The sequence below is a fragment of the Phalacrocorax aristotelis genome, chromosome 1 (assembly GCF_949628215.1).
Source record: "Phalacrocorax aristotelis chromosome 1, bGulAri2.1, whole genome shotgun sequence".
Lineage (NCBI taxonomy): Eukaryota > Metazoa > Chordata > Aves > Suliformes > Phalacrocoracidae > Phalacrocorax > Phalacrocorax aristotelis.
The window spans coordinates 146,998,024-147,021,504 of NC_134276.1; the positions used below are offsets into that span (position 1 = coordinate 146,998,024).

Consider the following 23,481-nt stretch of genomic DNA (forward strand, 5'->3'; position numbering starts at 1 on the left):
TGTCTAGTTTTGCCATTTTAACATTTCTATGATCTTTTGCAGTACCATTTTGGTTTTTTTTTTTTTGGATAGGGAATAAACTCAGATCCTCTGAGTTGAGAAGGACCTGGGAGTGCTGGTGGACAACAAGCTGACCATGAGCCAACAATGTGCCCTTGTGGCGAAGAAGGCCAATGGTATCCTGGGATGCATTAAAAGGAGTGTGGCCAGCAGATCTAGGGGTGTTATCCTCCCCCTCTATTCTGCCCTAGTGAGACCACATTTGGAGTACTGGGTCCAGTTTTGGGCCCTCCAGTTTAAGAGGATGTGGAACTCCTTCAGCAAGTCCAGCAGAGAGCTATGAAGATGATCAGGGTACTGAAGCATCTCCCTTATGAGGAAAGGCTGAGAGACCTAGGTTTGTTTAGCCTGAAGAAGACTGAGGGGGGATTTCATAAATGCCTATAAATATCTAAAGGGTGGGTGTCACGATGATGGGACTAGACCCTTTTCATTTGTGCCCAACGACAGGACAAGGGGCCATGGGCACAAGTTGGAACACAGGAAATTCCACCTCAATATGAGAAAAAAACCTCTTTACTGTGAGGGTGACAGAGCAGTGGCACAGGCTCCCCAGGAAGGTTGTGGACTCTCCTTCCCTGGAGACATTCAAAAACCCACCTGGATGTGTTCCTGTGTCCCCTGCTCTGGGTGTCCCTGCTCAAGCAGGGGGGTTGGACAAGACAATCTCCAGAGGTCCCTTCCAACCCCTACCATTCTGTGATTCTGTGATATCAGTTGGAATGGAAAAAGGAGAGATATGTAATCCAATTGTACAGGAAGATGCACACAATTAAAATGAAGGGTTAGACCACCTTTCCTCTGGAACAGAGCAGTTCACTCAGAAGTGGCAAGAAAGATCAAAGTATTAGGGTGGGGACAGTTGATTTGGGGTCTCTCCATTGTATGATTCGGTTGAGTTAAAAAAAAAAAAAAAAGCTGGGCCAGAAGTCCCAAAGACACATCTGGTTTTCTCCCACTAAAATTAAAACTAGATGCCACTTCAAAGCTTGTCTCATGCTCTTTCTTTGTAGGGTTTATTTATGTGTTCCTAAATGCTAAGGCCTTCTCATTTGCTCATTCTCAACGTGGCCATCAAAGCAAAGGCTGAGTTCTACTTCACTGAAAGATTACAAACAAAATCTGAAACCAGGACAACTTTCAACAGGCCTTGATTTCTTTAGTTTAGAAAGACTGTTCCTTTTGACAGGCGAACATTGAAGAACACATTTCAGAAGAATGTTACACCAAGTATCTGCCTCCTAACATTTATTCTACATCTTAGATAAGGTTCACAGTCTGACAATTTAATCTCTACTATGCAAACATGCAATCCCTATATGTCACAAATATACTCAGAGTACAGAAAGATATTTCTTATGAGAAGCCGTTTTATGCATTTTTCATACCTGCTTCATGACAAAATACTTAAAAAAATTCCAGATAAGTTAAGAAGACCAAAATTACCAGAGCAATAAAATCATCCTCTCTGCATTTAAGCTAAATTTTTACACTAACATTTAGAGGCAAGGTTCAACTGGAGATAAACGTAAGACATGTCTAGGCCACATTTACTCTGCTTCTGTGAAGCACTTAGTTCCTGAAATGGGGGGGATCGCATCAGCAATTTTTACCCCATGTGCTTGCTTTCTAGTGTAAGAATGCCTCATTTCTAATTGAAATAAATGCAGTAACTTACACTTATCTCCCAAAAAGTTTTCTGAATTTGGAAAAAATTTAAGTAAATGCAGTCCCTCCACAACTGTTAGCAAGGATGTGGTCTGTGGCTGTACCAACTCTTCTATTTTACGAAATCTGTAATGCCACATTGTACAGGAAATAGCAAATGCAAGCACTTTTTTGTCAGTGCTATAATACCCTAGAATTACGAGCCTTTTTTCAATTAAGCTTTTTAAACAACATCTTTGGAAACCAGGCTGCATGGCTCCACTGGAAAACATATGAGTATGGTAACTTAACGTCAGGGAGTCTGAACAAAAGAGGGTATAAAGAGACAGCAAGTTTCAAAGCAAAGTGCTGACAGACCTGTATAACATCACATATGCTGCTAAGAGCAAAATGTTTATAATCCTTTGTATGTGCACGTGCTTGGAAAGGTGCATACAAAATTCTACTAATTTTCTTGGCAGACAATGCAAAACCTAAACTGTAGCTGCTGCTGCTGCCACCATTTTTTTGGTCTGCTACGAGTTTATTTTTTCAGGCAATGTGTCAATTCTGTAGACTTCCCTTTTAAGACCTCCTTAGTTACAGTTACGGGAGTTTTGGTATCCTTTCTGCTGCTGTAATGAAAAAAGCACCTGGACATTTCTGTACAACTGACTGTACTCCAGGTTTTATTATTGATATTTATTCTTCAAAAGATTAAGCACTGCTGCCCTTGCCCTTACTTGCAAATTGTAAACCTTTCTTCCAATGGGACTATTCTAAAACTGTATTTATATTCCAGTGAAAATATTTATGTAAAAACAAAGCCTTTTCTCACTTGAGCAGATATGATTAACATGCTCTCATGACATACTTCCATTGTAAAACTGTACGTTTATGTAATTAAGTGCAAATATTAAACTCTTGCAAAATGCTAGGATTAAATACTTTCTAAAATAGCATATATTTTATTACGGATTGAGAAGCTTTTAATAAGTAACCGTTCTTTCTAATCAAGCACTTCATTTTCAGAAAAAGAAAGGTTATTGTTTTCAGTTTTCCCAAAACTTTATGGAAGGGTGTCTTTCACTCTGTAGAGAACATATTTGGGAACTTGTAAGATACTGAGACTTGGTAAAGGCCACAAAAAGCACACACCTTTAAACAGAAGTGTGGTAATTCGTGGGATGTACTTGCCACGTGTCATCAATTTATATAACATTTCTCTGTGTACATTTTAAGCCCTGGGCACAGTGTGTAATATGGTACCTTGATAAAAGCACTGCAGATGAAGAAAATTTTCAATTCTGTAACAATTACACTGTAGTAAAAATGACTAATATATTATTTGCTGTTTGAGACAAGTTTGAGAAAATAGTAAGGTGGGTGTTAGAAGGCAGACCTATCTGTAAGCCTCAGATCTGGTAGTTGAAATCCAAGCAACCCTTAATGGTTAACTACCTGGAAAGCTTCCAAGAACTAGAGTAACATAACAATTCTGCAGTGATAACCCACAATCTGTTTTCTAAAGAAAAATGGGATTTGGCATAGCATGGTTGAGCAGGCGCCTGGTGGACCAGAAGCAGCACCGGATGCTTCAGTCTGGCTGCTACTGCCTCTTCCTGTCGAAGACTGACAGCAGATGTCTGATCAGCTAATGCTGCCCAAAAGCTCACTTCCATGATGCAGGAGGGATGCTACAGCCTCTCCTGAAGAGGTACAGAGGATGGAAGAAGTAGAAGCTTATTTGTGAAGAGGGGAACAAAAAGCCACAGTCAACAGCTGTTCCGATACAAAGAACAAGCTTTCTTTGCTGCTGAAGCTAGACTGCTCAGATTAGCAGACTAATAAATTGCTGAATTTCATTAAGATGAGTTAATTAGGAACTATTAATTGATATTTTTACACATACAATGATGCTAAAGGTTTTCAGAACCAGAAACAAATCTGACTCGAATTTAGGCTGTGTAACTGTATGAGCACAATTGTACCACACTACTTGGAGCAATTCATCATGCCAAGTAAATCAGAGAGAGTTCAGTTGTCTTAGTCACCCTTCACAACTCTAAGCATCAATTTCAGTAAAAACTTCTGGCAAATGCTTTGACAGCTGCATACCAACTTTCAATGTTTTCAAAGCTCACTAGACAGAAAATTATCTCCAACACATATTGCTAAGCTCAGTTCTGCAGCCTTGGCCTTTGTGATTTGTTACAGTGTTAGAAGCATAAGTGAAATATGCTCTTGAGCAAGTGTTAGAAACTGAAACTCGAACTCAAAAGGCAATTTTGACATATGCTTCCATTTCACTGTATGAGACAGAGACATTGTGCAAGAGAATCCTACTCCAATAACAGTTCCTTTTACCAATTTTTACATGTTTTTCAGAATTACATTTTGAAAAAGAACTGCTAAAGATAACTATAAGAAAAGTGAATGCAGACAAATTAAGCAGCTTGATACCTATATATGTGTATATATATTAAAATACAGTAATATATGGACTATGCAAAAAACCAATCTTGCTGTTTTAAGTATTTCCAACTGAAGTCTGACTTGGGTCAGACTTCTCTGCAAGCTCACATGGTTTCAAGAGCTCAAGATTACTCCAATTAGCGCACCCTGAAAAAAAGTCAAAGCTGTGCCGCAATATCTTAATTTCCATTCAGGTTGAAGAGGCATCAGTGTCATTTCTCTGCACCTCTCAAAGCACTGACAACCTTGACTACTGTCTGGTCACTCAACCCAGCCCCTTCTCCCCTTCTCCACTTTAAGTTCAAAAGAGACCTCAATGGATTCAGTAATCAGAGGACACAGAGAGAGGGGGAAAAAAAAATAAAAAGACAGCTTTGGGTTTCATTTGGAAACAGTTGTGCATTTGCTAACAAGAACAATAAATCCTACAAGCACTTCCGCACCTCAGTTTTTTCAACCAGTTTGGAGCATTCTCTGATACAGAACAAGCACTTCAGAACTGCCAGCAATTCCTCTTCACAAAATCTAGGTATTTAGTAAATTGCTATAGTATACATAGGGGACACCCTACTCATGGTTCTATTACTAATGATCTGTTTTGTCCCACATACATTATGTATAACATTCCTTTTCATCCCAGTTTTCACCATATTGTGTGGGGTTTGGGTGATGTTTTTTTTTTTCTTACAGTGCAGACAAAAGAACATGCTACAAATATACATTCATCATCTACTGTACGACTCTTTCAATATTTAGCATTTAAAATCCTTGTCTCTGCCTCTCCCTCTCTCCCAGTTAACAAACCAGTGGACCATGAAATGATTAACTGTGCATGTGGTTCCTTCTCCAACTTTCCACTCTTTTTGTGCAACGATTTTAGCGCTTTCACTGTCATGCCTTCTTCCTCTCCCTACTTTCCGCTCTTCAATAATGGCATACAATTACCTATTACTGAAATAGGCCCAATTTTGTGGATTTTCTTTTTCTCAAAGCTCGCATTCCACTTTGCTTCCATTGTTGGTCTCCTTATATCTCAGCTGTCAGTTATCTTCACTCAGGACTGCTTGCTGGTTTATTAAAAGATATGACTTGCTTAATATTTTTTTTACTCTTGTATCATATGACTCAATCTTGTTTACTTTAGTCTCAAAGTACTTACAGCAGCAACAAACCTTTAAAGAATAATTGCAGGAGTTACAGCACTAGTCAATTGTTCAGTTAAACTCCTGCTGTAGAACGGCAAAGTAGTAAAGCCACTTAATTTTTCTGAGTTACAATGCAATATATATATAAATAAAAAATATATAAAAAATTATTTCAGTAAGTTTCTACCTCAAATTCAACAGCAGACTTTCAATAGACATTTGGTGATATGACACTGTGTTGCTTTGTAAATCTAGTTAAGCACATCAGGGTCGAAATATGATATGCATTAAGAGAAGTAGTTAAATACCTTATTTTTCTTAAAAATTTCCTACTTTTGGCCAGATTTTTAGGGATATCTTTCCCTTACCCCATCTGCTATTATTTAAGATTACTCTGGTTTGGGTTTTTTTCGTTTGTTTCTTAAGATTATGTGAATCACAGCATAAGCTGTCTATGAAGCAAAAGCCTCTTTTATCTTAGCCAAGGTTACACAGAAGTGTAACAACGTAACACTGTCTTCAGACAGCTGACTTCCACGATTTCTTGATCACTTTCCCAATGTCTTAGGAGTTGGCATACTCCCGCAGTCACATCTCTAGTAAACAGCCAATTTTATTAAATAACAACAGACTTCTATTAATAACCCAGCAGGACTTTTAAAAGAAAGCCATGCTCATGAAGCACTTCTATCAGAATATAGTAGGTCATAACTGGGCACTTCCTCAGTCTGCTGAGAGAGGAAAACGGTTTGGCAAGCTTCTGTAAAGTAAATACATCATCATCATCTGGGAAGTGCTTAGAAATATTTCTTTTAACAATTTGACAGAAGGAAGCAGCTGAAATGTTGGTGCATCCACTGGCTTATCAGTTTTAACTGTGCTACCAATTCAGACACATCCTGTGTTTCAGGCTCTCCCTCGCAATAGATCCTATTTTGCAAGAAATAAGGGTAGACACTGAAATTTATAAAAATAATTATTTTATAAATGAACAGTCATCACTAACGCTTTAATCACTGGCCTTCCTAAAGCTAGTGTAAGGATTTAATTGAATAATCTTGGTGGTCCACTGACAGAGCACATGCAGATATATGCACCAGACCCCAGAGGATAATTAATTGAAGCTCACACCATGTGTAGACCTGCATTCATCTCAGACAAAAGAGTACAAACTCTGTTAAAAGTATTCATTGTTTATGACGTAAAGTTCAAGTACAGAGACACGCCGGGTGTAAAGCATTGTACTGAACTGGAACAGTGGACGTGTCAGCTGCTGCCTCCAAGGTCTGAGGGCACAGCTCAGCCTTGCTCAGATCTCTTGTTTCTTTCAGTCCATTCAGGTTCAGCCTCAAGACCTGATCATTTCAGAAAAATATTAATATCGTTGCCTAAGAAGAATAGCAGCAAGTTGTTTTAGAAGTCTCCAAAAGACTGAAACATTAGGGATATGTTTAAAATCACAAGTAGATAAGATATTATCTCAGGATTTTCGCTGCACACTCACGTTCTTTAAAAAAAACCATGACGTTGTTTTCTTGAAACATACACACTCAATGTTCTTGTTTGCACTTAATGTTCATTTGCTCACATTTCAGATTGAAGATCCTGGTGGAGATATAAAATATTTTAATCCAGAGGTGTGGACATCAATTAGGCTTGGGGGAAACCTTGAGAACTGATTTAACTGCAACCAGGCCACATTTCCTCTCTTTTCTCTGGCTTTAAATTAATCATTCCCTACTATTCGTCTTGTTAGCTTCAAGTCTTTCCAAAAGTTAGGCAGGCCTCGACATTTCAGCAAATACTGCTTTTCAGAAAAAACACCATTATAATATCCACAGAAAAATACTGAAGAGTATCACAGTTTGACATGGTGTTAATTCCTCTCACACCTTAATGTTCAACATCGGCACAAGCCCTTACCAGGGAGGGAATGCCAGGCCAGATGGTCCCACTGGCTCATCTATGGCAACAGCTTTTATGCTGCTATGGTGAGTTTAACTCGGATTGTTAGAGTTAAGTGACTGCCTTGGCCTAATTGCCTAGAATTCTTGGCCTAAGAATACCTGTCAGCAACTAGCAAAACCAGCCCTTTACAGTGTTGATTCTATCTAGCATGCTATTTAATCCTACTAGTCTACAGCATTAATTCCTTGCTTTGATGTGTATGATCAAAAAGCAATGGAAGCCCATAGTTTTATGCAACAAGAAAAGGGCTGAGAAGTATGCCACAGAAACAGGCGGAGCCAAATTACAGCTGGGAACTGGAGGTTGGTGCCCTCCCTGTTACTGGGCACAAAATGCAAGAGTGGGAGCATTTAAAGGCAGTGGTGTAAAGGAAAATGTCCAAGTTTTGGTAACAGGTGGTTAGGCAGATTCACATGAAAAGAAAAAAAACAAAACCCCAACCAACCAACAAAACAAACAAACAAACAAAAAAAAACCCCACCCCCTTTCAAATACTGTTTTGGTTTGCTTTCTCTTGATCAGTTAATATATGTAGCATCACAACTGGCAGGAGCCCCAGATACTGGAGTATCTTTCTGTTAGTTCAGAATGCACACAGTAGTAGTTAGTAACATTATGGTAGCGTTATCAAATGTTGTCGTCTGATACTTAAGATTTGTAGCTGTGTAGAACCTTTCACATCATTCAAAGATCTCCCCCCCAATAATCTAAAAAATGACAACTTAGTTAAAAAAAGAATACTAAGAAAGAAAAAGCAGTTAAAAGGATACTTCCCTATAAAATTATTCACAATAAAAATTATTAAATCCATTGATTTTATAACCATCCTACCTACAAATCGCAAAAAAGTAAGTCAACCTGAACACAAGATTAATTACTATTCCCTTTACATAGTGTTTTAGCTACTTTTCCCCATTTCAATGCTAAGTTTCTTGTCAAATAAATGAACACCACAATTTAGACAGACCACTGAAGTAGTAGCGACAGTTTACGACAATTTCAGCAACACTGTTACTCCTTATTAGACAAGGAAGTGGAATGGATGAAGAGTAACTACAATATACTTTCTCTGTATATTAAAGTGATCTGGCCTTTTTAAATAAAGAAAAAAATCCTGTGTGATGGGTAAACATGAATGAACTATGTAAGGTATCTTCTTTTAGGAAATGACTGCACTACATTAAAAAAAGATTTACTTTTTAGAATGTGTTTTAACGCATACAGGCAGGTATTTTAAAAGGTGAATTGGCTAAAATAAGTACCATAAGAACAAGGTCATTTAGGTAGTCGGCTATACCATTATTCAATTTACCAGATGAAATTTTAGCACCCCATCTGATCAAGAGCTTACATCTACCACCCAGTGCTTATATGCAGATTGTCAATCACTTTGATGCCTGTTGGTCTCGTTTAATCAAACCATTGGCTCTAGAAGTTTGGAAATTTCCATTTGACAAAAGTATTTCTTGGCTGCCTCCCCTTGTATTTTCACATCTTCAGCTTCAACACCTACACAGATTGTTCTTCATTATCTGTTTCTTTCATAAATGCAAAGGAGCAACTACAGTTTATTTACAAAATGAACTGCCAGCAGATTTGACAGCTATGCAGGAAACATACACGGCAAAAGAATACTGTAATTCAGTCTCTTTGTTTTACATCCTGACCCTCACAACTGTAAACTTATCCCACAATACAACTGAAATAATTTTTCTTAAAAAGCTGTTGCAGACCCAGCAACACTTACCCCTTCAGAAAACAGCACACCAGGTTGTCTCTTCCAATTACAATCACAGGTTAACTGCCACAGAAGAAAAGCCGGCAGGACAATACCTCTTCTTGAACAGACACGATGCTGCTGATGACCTTGCCAGCATTTTCTTGCATTAAATTCATACCTCAGTGAGAGCCAGAAACTGGGAGCTGTTTTCTTTCACAGGTGGTTTTTTCAAGCTGTTGTGAGACTGCAAGCTGCTGGAACTGCGGCATGTCATTCAAAGTCTACACTCAAGCCATCTTTGGCCAACTCTGGTAAGCTGCTCTCTCACATATTGAGTAGTAAAAAGCTAACAGCATTGGTGATGACTTCTTGAGTTTTAATCTCAACAGCTAGAATTTTCTGATGTGACATGTACACTCACACACCTGCTACAGGCCACTGAAATTAATATAACACAGGGGCAGCTGTAACACTGAAGTATTTTGATGTTGCACAGAAAATACAGCCCACAAATTGCAGCTAGGATAGAAGCAGCACAGGCTTCAGCACCACAGTAGGCACAAACATTACTGTTGCACTGGAAGTGCATATGCCCAGCCCACCTGCACAACCGAGACAGCTGTCATCTGTGCAGGTATGCTCTGTGTGCAGGTCCACATCATCTGCTTAAGGCCAGGTCTTGGGGCTACACTCTTACAGCTGCTTTGAGAAATGGCTAGCTGCTGTAGAATGACAAGCCCGCTCCATGCTCTGCTCCTGTGCTGGCACCAGTGTCCAAGCAGTCACGCAGTGATCCAGTTCACGCAACTGAAAATAAGTTGTTTTTCATGGCACTAACCTTCCTGTAGGTTCGCAGCACAGGATGCAGTGAGGGGAGATGGAACCGGCCTCTCTGACAACAGCTGACTGCTGCACTGGTGTAACTACATCCTCAGCCTCAAGCTGGCAAAAGTGATGTTTTTAATGCCAGAGCAGTTCATCTGTACTAGACATTTGTAAGAGTGTAACTATATGGTAATGAAAAAAAATCCTGGTGAAGACTCATTTCATAAAGAAACACCTTATGTAAAAGTGACAAATCAGCTTGTTTCATTTGTGTCAGAGCAAGAGGTCAGGGGCAAAGGGACACTGGGATGGCAGACATCACATTCACATCAAAGTCATTTCAATGAAATTTTTAAACTACAAAGAAAACCCACTACTGCCCTCTGTATTGGGTGGGAACACTATCTTCTATCAACTTCTTCAGGAATTTGTTTAAGGTTTTATGTTAAATCTGGCTTTAGAAAGAATTTTAAAGGACTAGTAAAATCATATCCAAGATGATAAATTAACTACAGTTTACCATATGGAATATTACTCATTTCTCCTTTTACCACTAGAAACCATGAACATAAGGAAGAGATTTGCAAGGCAGTGAATTTTCATACGGAACCCAGAAGTGAAAACTCCTTCCATTTTTTTTTTTTTCTGGATTACACATTCTATCAGAAAAGCAGATTTCAGGCTACATTTCAAGACTATAAAACAGAGTATTTTAAAAAAATGTTTTTACAGTATCATCTTATAGAACATTTCCAGAATCAGCAATTTTCGAGATATCCCAGACCTATAAAGTAACTATGCTATGCAGAATTTTCACAAATCTCCAGCTACTCAAAACAGCTCTACATGTTGTGGACCTTCTGACATTAAATTGTTTCGTGATGGTTTTTCTTCTGGTATCCACAATTTCCTAGCATTCTTTACATGTATCCAGCCTCTATATGGGTGTATCCCCTCTCCTAGCTACAAAGTGTGGGGGTTTTGAAATGTATTTACAGCCAGCAGGTTTATATTAGCACAATAGTTTATCATTGTTACAAAAAAACCAAAAAACCTAGATGTTGCACTAAAAAGACCAGTGGTGCTTCCTGGCAGAAGAGAGCATTGTTCACTTGTTTATTCCTGGTGTCCACTAAAGATTCAGGCACAGTGTAGATCACAGAACAGCTCTAACTCCTTATCAGCCTTTTATTGTGTATGCCTGCTCTGATCAACTTAGTAATGAAACCTCTAAAACAGGCTACTGTCTAGAGCTGTATGTACAATAATGTTACTCCTTAATGGTGGACACGGCAATAAAAAAAAGCAATTTGAAGACACAGCCTTTGAAAAAACCTTTCTGTATAATGTTTAGGACTGACCATTAAGAACTGAGAGATCACAAAGCAACGCCAACTTTACACACAGCGACATCATAACCCAGGTCTTCGCTGGGTAGAATTAGCTACTATTTGCGAATATTATCAATTGTCCTTCTATTCTTTTTCAGTCTCATAAAGCAAGGGTCAGGAATTTTAACAGTGGAAGGTTCGGGGGGACGGGGGGGGAAGGGAAGACTATTCGCCAGCAATTTCTCATTCCACATGAAAAATGGGCACAAGAGTAAGTCTTGCACGTTGAAAACAAATGGCCACTTGAACAACTCTTCCATGAGGTATGAAGGTAGGGAGTTTGGCCATATTATTGCCTTAGGCTGGGAAGTTTCCAGATGCCCGCTGACTGCAGGGTGTGCTAACACTCAATTTGCTCCTGTTCCCTGGCTGCCTCGGGCAGGCAGCCTGAAAAAGCTCTGCCAATGACAAGTCGGCAAAAAAGCTTGCCATGGTCTCCTCCCTCTTCGTGCCCTTTCCCTGGTGGTAACTGAGCCAAAACCATCCAAATCAAACAATTCAACCTACTTTATGCATTTCAAAGGAGCAGAAAAAGCAGAAGCCAAAATATATAGAGATCAACTTCAGATAAATTCTATTTTCTCTTTTACTTGGATAGTTTCAACCCTGAAAATGATTGGCATTGCTACATAACTAAGTTTTTAATGATTTAATGCTAAGCTAAAAGATTGATCCCATAGTATTTATTTTATAGAAGCAAACATGGTCTTCACAAAATAAGCATTTTCAGTATTTTGCAAAAAAAGAACAGTCTAGAAGATGAAAACAGATCGATGTATGAGGCAAATCAAATAAAATGTAAAGGCCAAGCAACAAATTCATCAGCCTCGCTAAAAGCAAGTGTGAACAAGTGGTAATGCCTTGCCATGAGCATTGTTCATACTTTTCCTCATTAGGCAGAAGGTATTTTGAGGTAAAGAATTTGTTCAATGATCATTGCTCTGAACTATTTCACTGCTCAGGTGAAATCAGAGATTTGCCCCTTCCTCTCTCCACACCCCCAAAATAAACACCACTCTCTAAGCTTGTGGAAACTTCTGGCAGAATGATAGCGCTCTCTCTTTTCATGAAGTAAATTTGTTTTGAAACCCGGATAAGGGAAAATACAGATCGCACTGCATGTTCACAGTCTGTGTTCCTTTAGGGACTTTTATTTAGAAAAAACTGGAATTTCAACACTAGAAGAAACATATTTAACCCCCCTCCCTGACCCCCTCTCCCCCAATAAAATAGGCAAACTGATACAACTGGCTCCGTTTAGAAGCAAAGCCTGAAGTTTTTTTCAATCACTTGGCTTGGTAACATATACCTTTAAATACATCAGTACATTCCTTGTTTAGCTTCTATTAGGGTAGCCACACATTTCCATCAAAATATATTTTAATGTTTAAAAAACACTTGCTCATATTTAAACTGTATCATTTCCTCCTTTAAAAAAAACAAAGCCTAATCCTGCAAGAGAATGGGAAACTTACCAGCAAGACTGTTACTCCTATAGGTAGGAAAAAGCAACTGGAAAATTCCAGCCATCACCACACTAACTCAATTCACTTAACCAACAAAACCAGAAAGTTTCATATTAACAATTATGTGATAAAGCTAACCGATGTAATGAGTATCTTTAGCCCTGTATTTAAGAAAGGCCTCTCTCATTCCACTCCCTTTTTATTTTCCTGGAAAAGATTTAAGAAGTTATTCTGATTAATTTAAAAGTATAGCTGCATGTTTTCTTTTAGTAAAGAAAAGCAGCAAATTAACAGTTTACACACAATCCTAAATTCCAGTCAACAGAACAGGAAAATAGCTATTTGTGTCATTCAACTTATATAACTCCTAACCTAAAATGCTACCAGCACCTCATTTTTGGGTATAATGTAGTTATTCTTTTCAATTTAATAGTACGTTCAATAGGGTTTACATTTATCAAAAAGCACACCACACTTCAAACATCTTTGAAGACAGTCTGATATAACTGCCTATAAAAACCTTTTCCCGCTAAGCCCAAATTACACTAAAAAAAACAGTGATAAAACTGGTAATAAAATTTAACTACTCAAGCTTTAAAAAAAAAAAGCCAAGTAAGTATGATAAACATCTCACTAAAATGAAACACTAAAATTTATGTAAATTAAATATTAAAATTTATTTGGAAACTGTAATGACAGAAAATAGTTGTATTCGTGACAATATAATTTAGAAAGCGTTTCCCACAGCTCATTGCTTTTGGTTCTGGGTTGGAAGCCAACCACCTACATGAAGAGTCAGAGCTACAATGGAACTTTTACACTAATAGTAATCTGCCAAGTCACATAAATCACAAATATTAATTCCTTATCTGCAATATATCATCACCACACTACTGTATCATAAAAATTGTCAGTTGACTCATCAATGAAATTATCCTAAGTACAGGCTTCAGAAAGCTAACATATTACATCCACATAGCTACCTACAGCTCTGATTCAGACCATCTAAATTCAGTCTGGAAATTATTTCCTGCTGGAAATCAATATCTAACTTTTACCGAGATGAGTTTCACTACTCCCCAGAATCTTCAAACAGATGAATAAGATATTTTTTAATCTATTCATCCATCAAGACTTGTCAGCCTTAAAGAGATCACCAAAAGAAACCAAATCCAAAGAGACACAGCAAAACTCTGGGCTTCCCTTGCAAAATACCGGTACGTGGATAGGTGTGCTGTAATCTTCCATATTACAGCTAGAAAATTATCAGCATATTAAAATAAAAGCCCTTTCAAAAGTGGAACATGCCAAGGTTTTCAAATGTCATAGTATTGCAGCACTTTACAATTAGACCTTTAAGTGCTAGGGAGGAAAAAAGGCAGCATGTATTTTACATTTCTTCTGTGATGAGAAAAGAGCTACCATGAAGTAGAAACTAAAGCGTATTTCAGTTACGTAAAACTTAAACTACAATCAGATACAGTTTTGTGGGTTGTGTTTTTTTCTTTCTAAATAATTTTTATGCTGACAGATTTTTTCAGCTCAATACGACACTCATACAGAAATAAACATACAGCTTGGCAGATATACATACAGATACACACACTGACTGGAAATGCATCTGTTTTTCCGTGTGGTCTCCCCCTACACACATACAACGCCCAAAATAACATTTGAAAGATGGTCATCTATTAACATTGCCATATGAGTTGTATGTTAAAATAAGGCAACTTACAAGTGTCTATTTGGAGAGTACTTCCCATTCAGTGTTGCAAACTAATTAAAAAAGCTCGAATTCCTGCTATATTCAATCTCTTAGACAAATAAATCCAGTAGACAAGCATGTCTGAATAAAAATCTTGGAAATTATACACAGTTACAGTAAGTAATAAATCAGTAAACTCTTAATTTCTACCTAAAATTAAGTTTCTACTTAAAATCTTTACTTGCATGCTCTAAAAGTTGTGTGCTACTGTGCAAATATTGTGAATTATTGAATGCTGGATTAAAAAAAAAAGAAAAGAAAAAAAAGAAAAAGAAAAAGTGTTTTTCCAAAGGAGGAGAAAATGTTTTATGTCTAAAGAAAAACAGTTGTTAAAATGTCTAAGAACTACTCACCAGTCTCCGGGGAAATTCATTCTTTACCAAAAGCTTGACATACAAACAACAAAAAACCACATAAGGATGTGAGGTACAACCTTCTTCTCTGGGCAGCTGCTCCCCAATGAGTACTGCACAACCCTGACCCAGAGAAAAAAACAACTCAGCTGTCAGGATTGCTAGCCTCCGAGAAAGCTGATACCAGAGTGATGTCACATACTTGTGAAATGTTACTGCAGCTCCAAATTATCGACTCTCTTCTACCAATAAAATCTCTACCTCTAAACGATGGAAGACAAAGCATTTAACAACAGGATTAAGTTTCAACAGGAGCTAATAGTGAAGCTTTTAAGAGCATAACGGGGGTGGACAAAATGTTGCAGTCAGAAAAAGTGAAAAGAACAGATGCCGGCTGTGTTATCCAGATACGCTCTTCTAATTTACTTTCAACCTGCAAAGTTTTTATTTGTTCCAGCATTATTTATAAAAGATTTCCCAAGTTGGAAGGCAAGAGCAAGGACTATCACAGACCACCACAGCACAGGGCATCTCTCTGCAAGTCCCCAGCTAATCCAGCCGAGAAGTCCTTGAGTCCACGTGGTAGCCCTCAGCCAGGCCACCTTTCTCAGTCTTTTGACCTCCTTCTCCCCCAACATTTGCCCCACTATCCTTTCTCTCATCCTGCATGCCTTGTCCCAGTTGCAGGGAGTACTTGGAAGCATAGTGGACTCTAAGATCCTCATAAAGCACTTGTCTAATTTCACTGGAAAACAAAAGGCTAGAAAACTGGATGAAAAGAAAAAAAAATTAGCAAAAATATAATCCTTCTGTGTTAAGATCAGTAACTCTGACACCGAAATGGATGCATCCAAGCTACTAATACAGGATGTGAAGCTCTACAACACTGTGAAGAACACCACAGAAAGGAAAGGAATGATCATAACAGAAGTACTGAAAGAAATTTCTATGCAGGAAAGAAAAACCATGGACTAACATTCTACTTTAAAAGTATAAAGCAAAAAGGAAATGAACCGCATGAATAAATTACGTCATACGTAAAATTCACTTCTGCAAAAGTAAAATCTAGAGTTGCAGTTGCAGGGACGGCTGGGGTCTTCTCCAAATCACAAAGTTTAGACTAGAGTACAGAGAGAGATATTTCATATTAAAACATTAACATCAAACATTATCTCCAAGAATATTTTCAAATTAACGTCATACATCTTTAAATATGACAGCCCACAGATCTTCAACAGTCCTGAACCAACAGTATGCTAATGTAGAGCTGGTTAGTAATCAACGGGGGCACTGTGTGGGAAAGTACAGCCTTCAGTCAACTAGACTGAGGGCAGTGCAAGCCTTTCAATACAGAAGAGGCCTGAATTTTTTCAATGTTATAATTGGTGGAATTATCTGTGACCTATGAAGAGAAGAATCTTGCAACAAAAGGCCCTAAATTCACAAGATAAATCACTACTTTTCAAAAACGATCCAGCATGAGTAAGATGAGAAATTCTAAGGAAAGGATAAAGGGACAAACCAGAAAGAACACACAGGTCTTCAAAGTCAAAAAATGGCAACTCAAGTTAGACACTAAAAATGCCCTTCTGATAGAAAAAGTAAGACTGGGAGAAAAAAACCCAAACTGATATGCAGTCAAAAAGGGTTAAAATGGGAGTTAGCTGAGATGGGGACCAAAAATTGAGTGACATTCTTCCTCAGTTTTCAATGTGAACAGTATCAACCACGAGAGCCGGGAGGCAGAATGAACCAACAGAAATAAATGCATGGGAACAGGCTGCCCATTGGGCAGGGAAGAAACCTGTTCCAGAGAAGCAGCCAAGTGCAAAAGCAGGAACCAACTGATGCACAGAAGATTACTGCCAGAATTCAATCCTGTTCAGAGGACTAACTTAATTTTAGTGTTTTCCTTAGTAAGTAAAAGAAAGGCATACGTAATGAAGTCTGCTAGTGACAAAGTCAAGCGGCATCATCAGATATATGAGCTATATTTGATAAAATATAAGAAAATATGAGTTCCATGAAGAAAGAAATTGATAACCAAGAAGAAGGATCAATGATGCTGGAACAAAATTCAGGAGTACAAATGTAATGTGATACCCCTAAGACGACATCTATTAAAAAATAGACAAGAATGTGAACGGCATCGTGTATGGATGCAGATGGTTTCAACCTGAGATCTCTACCTCTGTCCTGGGGGTACTTCTGTGGTAAAACATGGAGAAGTCTGCACTTCCCACTGCCTTTATTTTGCCCCTTTTCTAATAGGTCCATAACCTGAGAAAGGTTGAAAGACAGCAGAATCAGAATATGATTAAGTGGTGTACCTATTATGTCAACTAATTATACCTATTACTTTAAACTAGAACAAAAATAAAAGTTTACCAATATGACCACTCACTCTAAGAGAGATTACAGGAATAAGCCTCACCTGGCTAAACAGTGTGAAGTAGGACAGGACTACACTACATAAAGATGATTCTAAGCTGTAGAGATAAAACACTAGAAAAGGTAAATAACGCTTGTGGCTAGAACAAACAGATCAAAGTTGTCTGGGATATGTACATTGGGAATTTTAAAATGAGGCTGGTCTTGTTAATGGATGAGATCATATAACTTTTCTATGTCACATAGATGTTGGCTTCAAAATCCAAAAGTGCTAACCCTTAAGGCAAGTGACCTGTTTTGAAGCAATCTCACCTGTCACCCTTAGAATGGCAAGAGTCTAGAGTGCAAAACCCGAACAGAGGTGTTTCCAGAAAGGTAAAGAGTATGAGACTTCAAGTAGAAAATTAGTAATCTAGAAATTAGTGGGAAAATTGAAGAGTTTTACCATCAGTCACGTATTAAGTGGTCAATACTACAGACTACACTTCCCTTTTTCGGTTGCTTGAACGTTTCATGTACAAGATCGATCCACTGCTTGAAATTAAGCTGGCAATCTTTTCCTCCTTTTTTGTTAGCATACGATAAGCTTTATAGAAGTAATTAATCTCCTGTTAGTTCCATGGCATTAATGCCTCTCTTTAAGAGCTGTGCTATTTCCAGAAGACTCTAAGTTTCATTAATAGCCTCCAGCCCTGACTTCAGAGTTAAGATTTGATAAAGCATTAGCACATGATGTTTGAAAACAAAAACAAGCAGGACCAAGGCAGCTGGAAGTGAGAACTATCAGGTTTGAGACATGGTAGTTTACCATCAGGGGGCTAATTTTGAATGAAAGGAAGAGTTTGTATTAAATTACACCAGCTGTCATCTCTTTTCCAGTTTTCGATTTCAGTAAAAAATGAAAATAGTTACTTCAGAGCAAAAAGCTAACTCCCCACTTCTGAACGGCCTGCAAACTGAGATAGCACCCGCTGCTGAAGCATTATCATTTTAAACAAATAGTTTAATATCATAAAAATGTAAGATAGTTGAGATAAATCCTGAAAATCTCAATCAGAGTAGGACAACTGGTCACAATTTGCCACTGCTGAGCATACTATCCTGGAGAGTTATGGACTCTTCCAGTAAACCTGATTTGTCTTTTTTAAGTAAGAAGAAAAATAATTTTGTTTTCCAGTCAAGTCAACAGAAAGACAAAACAACATAACTGAGGCAAAGGAGCCGAGGAAAATAAAATTGCTCTGTACATATGTACAGATGACCAGATAGCAACCTTACCTATATTTTCCACAGAATTTAGGGTTTTATGTTCATGTTAATACTGAGGTCTTTAGATATCTGGTTTTGGGAATGTACTTCTGATGAATGCAACAGGCTGTCTTATGGACAGTCTCAGGATAAGTGCTATGCTATATAAAAAACATTAAGTCAAAAGATTTTCTATAAAACGAGGCTCATGCAAAAATTTAAGTTGGACAAGAGCCCTGGTGGTCATCAAGTTCAACTTCACGCTCAGAGATAAATTCAGTACCAAATCAGGTTGCAAAGGCCCTTGTCCAGCTGAGTTGCAGAAATCTTCAGGAATGATGATTTCGTAGCCTCCCTGCGCTCAACAGCTTTGTGGTTTGGTTTTTTTTTTTTTTCACTTTTAATATTTATTTTTATTTTAGCCTGTCAGAATGTACTTTATTGCAATTTATGACCATTGCTCCTGCCCTTTCTTTGTGCACCTCTGAAGCGAGTCTGTCTCCTATATAAAGCTCGTGTAGGTAATGAAAGACTGTAATTATGTCCCTGCTTTTGCCTTCATTTCTTCAGGCTAAACACACCAATGTCCTTCAGCCTCTTCTCATACATCATATGTCCTGGCTCTGTAACCGTGCTAGTGATGGACTCACTCAAGTTTGTCTGTCTCTCTTTCTCACTCATACTGATGTGACCAAAGCCAGACACAGTATTCCAGAGATAGCATCAAAAGTGACGAATTGAGGAGAATAATCACCACTCTCGCTAAGGCAGCCCAATATGTAATTAGCTGTCATCACCATTGCAGCATAACACTAACATTCAGCTTGCTGTCCACCAGGACCCATAGGTCATTTTCCAAGGTTTTCCAAGATCTGCACATTTGCCTTTGCTGAACTTCAGCATGTTCCAGTCTGCCCACTCCTTCACTTCGCTGAATTCCCTGTGAATGACCACCCAGCCCTCTGGCATACCAATCCCTCCTCCCAAGGGTGGCGTTATCCAGGAACTTGCTGATTGCACATTCTGCCTCACTATCCAACTTGCCGATGAGTGTTAAAATAGTTTCAGCCGCAGTATCAACTCCAAGAAAGATCTCGTGTAAACAGACACTCATTTAAAACTTCAGACTATTGTTTGCTACTCCTTAAGCCCCATGGTACAATCAGTTTTTCACCCACCCTGTAGTCTATTCATCCAATCCATACCCTCTTGTTTGGATACAAGGATACTACATGAAACTACATCAAAAGCCTTGCTAAAGCTAAGTGGCATCCACTGTTTTTCCCCTCACTTGCAGAGGCAGTCATTGTAGAAAGCAGTCAGATTGGTCAAGCAAGATTTTTCCTTGATACATCCATGCTGTTTCCAATTACCTTCCAGTCCTTCACAAGCCTAGAAATAGTTTCTATGAGCATTTGCTCCATAATATTCCCAGGGAAAGAGGTGAAGCTGACCTGTGTTTAGTTCTCTGGATTCTCTTTCTTGCTTTTCTTTTGAAAACAGTAACGTTTGCCTTTTTTCCCCGGTCATCAGGGTTATCCACGCTGATAAAAAAGACCAGTCTCACGATGACATGTGCCAGCTCACTCAGCACCCTCAGATGGATACCGTGTGGTTCCACGGGCTTGCCCATGTAACTTGCCTAAGTAGCAATGAGGTATCTCTTTCCTTGCAGAGGAAAAAGAAAACCACAACCAGCTCATCTGCACCAGACCACAAAACTCTCATTCAAAAAGTAGGGATGGTAATGACGCCCACCTAACACAGAACAGGAAACGCCTCTCTACTTACTGAAGGAACTTCTTAAAAAAGCAGACTATTACAATGGATGAGTAACAGATGACATGGATTGCATTGTGTGGATGCTAATAGATAAGTGTAAACACGCATAAGAGTTACTTACTATTTTTAAATGACAATTAAGTTCGGCTGAGCAAGAGGCTCCCAACACCTGGTTTTTCATAGCAATATGGACAAGGTCTAGTTAAACTTTGGGCTTTCATGAAGTGCAACACTTGTTTTTACATTACATATGTTTAAAATAAGTAGAAAAATATTGCCTAGATTACAGGATTCTCAGAACAAAAGGCTGATTTTTTTTTTTAAAAAAAAAAAAAGGTTTTGTTCCTGGAATAAGAATCTATAGCTATTTCAAATACCAGTGAGAAAATAACTTATAATTGAATGTCTTATTTAAAAAAAAGTAACAAAACACAAGAGTGAGGGGACCTGAGGCAGCTTATATCTGTCAAAAGAAGAAAGAAGTGGTGGAGAAAAACAATGACCCCACAGAAAAGACATCACCGGTCCTGGTTGCAACTGAACCCAGGTTGCTGGTGTGCTCCAGGATCTACTGGCTGGCTTCTAATATTTCTGCTATATCCAAGAAATTGCTGTAAATCTGTGACTGAAAGCACTGATGTGTTGCTCTAGCACTTCTTTAAGCTTGTTCTGCCTAGTGTAAGTGAACAAAAATATTAATGAGTTTTAAAGTAGGAATTTTGACTGCTCGCCATTGGCAGAACAGACAGAACAAATTTCTCCAGAGGGAAAGCTCAATCTTGTCTTGAACTAAAATGTCGTGTTCTGCCCCAAACACCAAACGGATTAAAGATACATAGCAGAACCTGCATGCAGCACGAACATTACAGTCCAGCAACCTTAGCAGGGAAGGCAAGGCCTGAACACCCTGTGAGACACTGTTCCTCAATTGCAGTGACATATAAACACTGACAGAGAACCTTAAATAATCTTGGGAATATACAGTCAGCATTTAGAGTTGCCAACCTTTCTGGAGTAACATGTTTATAGTACCCCCTACATGTATACAGCCTTTGAATCTATGCATTTAAAATGAAAAGAAATCATGAAAATGAAATCGTTACCTCCTTTCCAATGGTTTTAGAGGAAGGAATCTGTATTTTAAGATTTACTTCTGGAAGACCAGGATTAAAGCAAATGTCTGTTAAAGCAACAGCCATGCACATATTAGTTTTAAAAAGATATGTACATTACTCAGCTACGGCATATTTTGTTAAATAAAGCAAACTGCACCCCAATCTAAATGATGTAGTCACATTGCACTCTCACGCTGAGAGGGAGCTTGCCATTAGGCATAGCTACAACAAAAAGTTTCAGAGAAGAAATTTAGCACTCTACTTAAGCCAACACCAGTGACAATCTGCTCTTCATACTACTACTAATGTAGAGGCTGTTTTCTTCCCCTCCTTTTCTAAAATACAGTTCATGTTTAATCCAGTCCAAAATCAGATTGCAAATCTTTGGAAAAAAAGCAATCATGAAACCTAGGGATCTAGGAATTTTATTAATTGTAAAACAGATTTTCAAGCATGTGCCAGACATGAAGGACCCACACTCACCCAAAGCCCAGTGCTAAGACATGAGTCTTCTGAAATAGAAGACAAATGGTCTTATTGCATTCCCTGAAGCCTGTGGCAGTCTTCTGCTCCCCCCAGTGGCAAAAAAAATTAATCCAGAAGGAAGCCATTAAAGAAGCATCACTTGCTCATACAGTACTGTTCTTGAAGGTTCTTCAAACCAAACATTTCTAGTACTTAAAGGAGATTTTTTTCTTCTACTAAAAATAAACAGTCTAAAATCAACATTCATCCTGAATGCCTATTTATGCAAAAAAGTTTTAGGAACTGATAAATATAAAGTAGTTGACAATGAAAACATTTTAAATTGATCTATAATCCTAAAGTTAAGAGCCATTTTCTCAGGTTATGATAACGAAAAAAGGCCATCTTTAATAATAAATCTACTTTTAACAGCAAGCTTCTGTTTTAAAAAAACAATCTCACAGAAAACTGCTGCCACACGGATGTCACTTGACTACTCTTATCAGTGTTCTGATGTATCCACTCTCATAAGCTTCAGAAAGCTTTAAAAAAGTAAGCATAGCAAGAATTGTATTTTCTGAAAGGTGAACGAAATGAGTATTTAAAAAAATAATTTTGACATTTAGTGTAACTTTGAGGCTACACCTCAGATACAGTAAACATAAGGAGCAGTCTCCTATAATCAAAGACTGATTAGAAAATTATGTTGTTTCAAATATTTTAAGCTTATATTAGTGGCATCTAATATGCAATTTAGCCTCATCTAACAACTAACTAACCTCTATTTAAAATTTGTATACCACTTATGGAAAGTGACTTTTAATGTAAGAGTCTTAGAAATACGAATTCCATGTGAGGAAGCCAACAGCCATGGAAAAGCATAATGGGTGTGAGGTGTGAAGTGTAGTAGCTGTTTAACAGAACTACAGAATTTAGCAATTGTGTAACAGAGGAATGCAGCAGCAGTATCCACTAATGTGTTATTGTAATATTTCAAAATTTCTGTAAGGGATAATGACGTATTACTGAAAAGCTTGATGAAAAGCATCATGCGCTATTTTCTAACTAAGCAAAGGCTTGCATGTTAGGATTAGATACCCTGCTGCGGCAACCCTTTGACAAACTTGTTTTCAATTTAGTAACAAAAATGTGGAAGGACTGTTGCTTTGGTCAACATTGGGCATTGTTCAAACTACACACTCCAGGGAAGGCTAGGCAGCAAGCAGGCAGATGCCACAAACCCAGATAAATCACAGGGAGTGACATTGAAGCCAACATCCAATGCAGTGACTGAAGAGTTCACTGGACACTATGATCCGGTTGGATTAACCCTAAGAGCTGGCGAAGTAGTCTAAATGGGTTCAAGTACACAATAAGTAGAAGTTGAAGTTCAAATGGGGAATAGAAAGGAGGACAGGAGCCTTCAAGAAAATGATAAAAATAGGTGGATTAGACCAAGTCTGCAGATGACACTAATTTGCAGGGCAGGGCCTGCCATACAGAGGGACTCAGAGAGGCCAAGAGAAGGGGCCACCCGGAGCCCAGTGGCATTCAGCAGGGCAGAAGGCAGAGCCCTGCGCCAGGGAGGACAAGCCCCAGCAGCCACCCAGGCTGGGGCCTGCCTGCCTGGGGAGCAGCTCTGCCGAAAGGGGCCGGGTGGGCAGC

At 38.4% G+C, this 23,481-nt stretch overlaps 1 protein-coding gene across 13 annotated transcripts in view; it reads right to left on the reverse strand.

Moving 5' to 3' along the window:
- PLEKHA5 (pleckstrin homology domain containing A5) overlaps positions 1 to 23,481 on the reverse strand; it is a 173,645-nt gene that overhangs the window by 72,512 nt on the left and 77,652 nt on the right. The window contains exon 1 of one of the 13 annotated variants that reach the window (XM_075114710.1): positions 14,816 to 14,887. The exons of the other annotated variants lie outside the window; for them this stretch is intronic. Coding sequence (XP_074970811.1) covers positions 14,816 to 14,835 — 20 coding nt within the window. The 5' untranslated portion in view covers positions 14,836 to 14,887. Of the gene's footprint in view, positions 1 to 14,815; positions 14,888 to 23,481 lie in introns of those variants that run through there. 13 annotated transcript variants of the gene reach the window in all.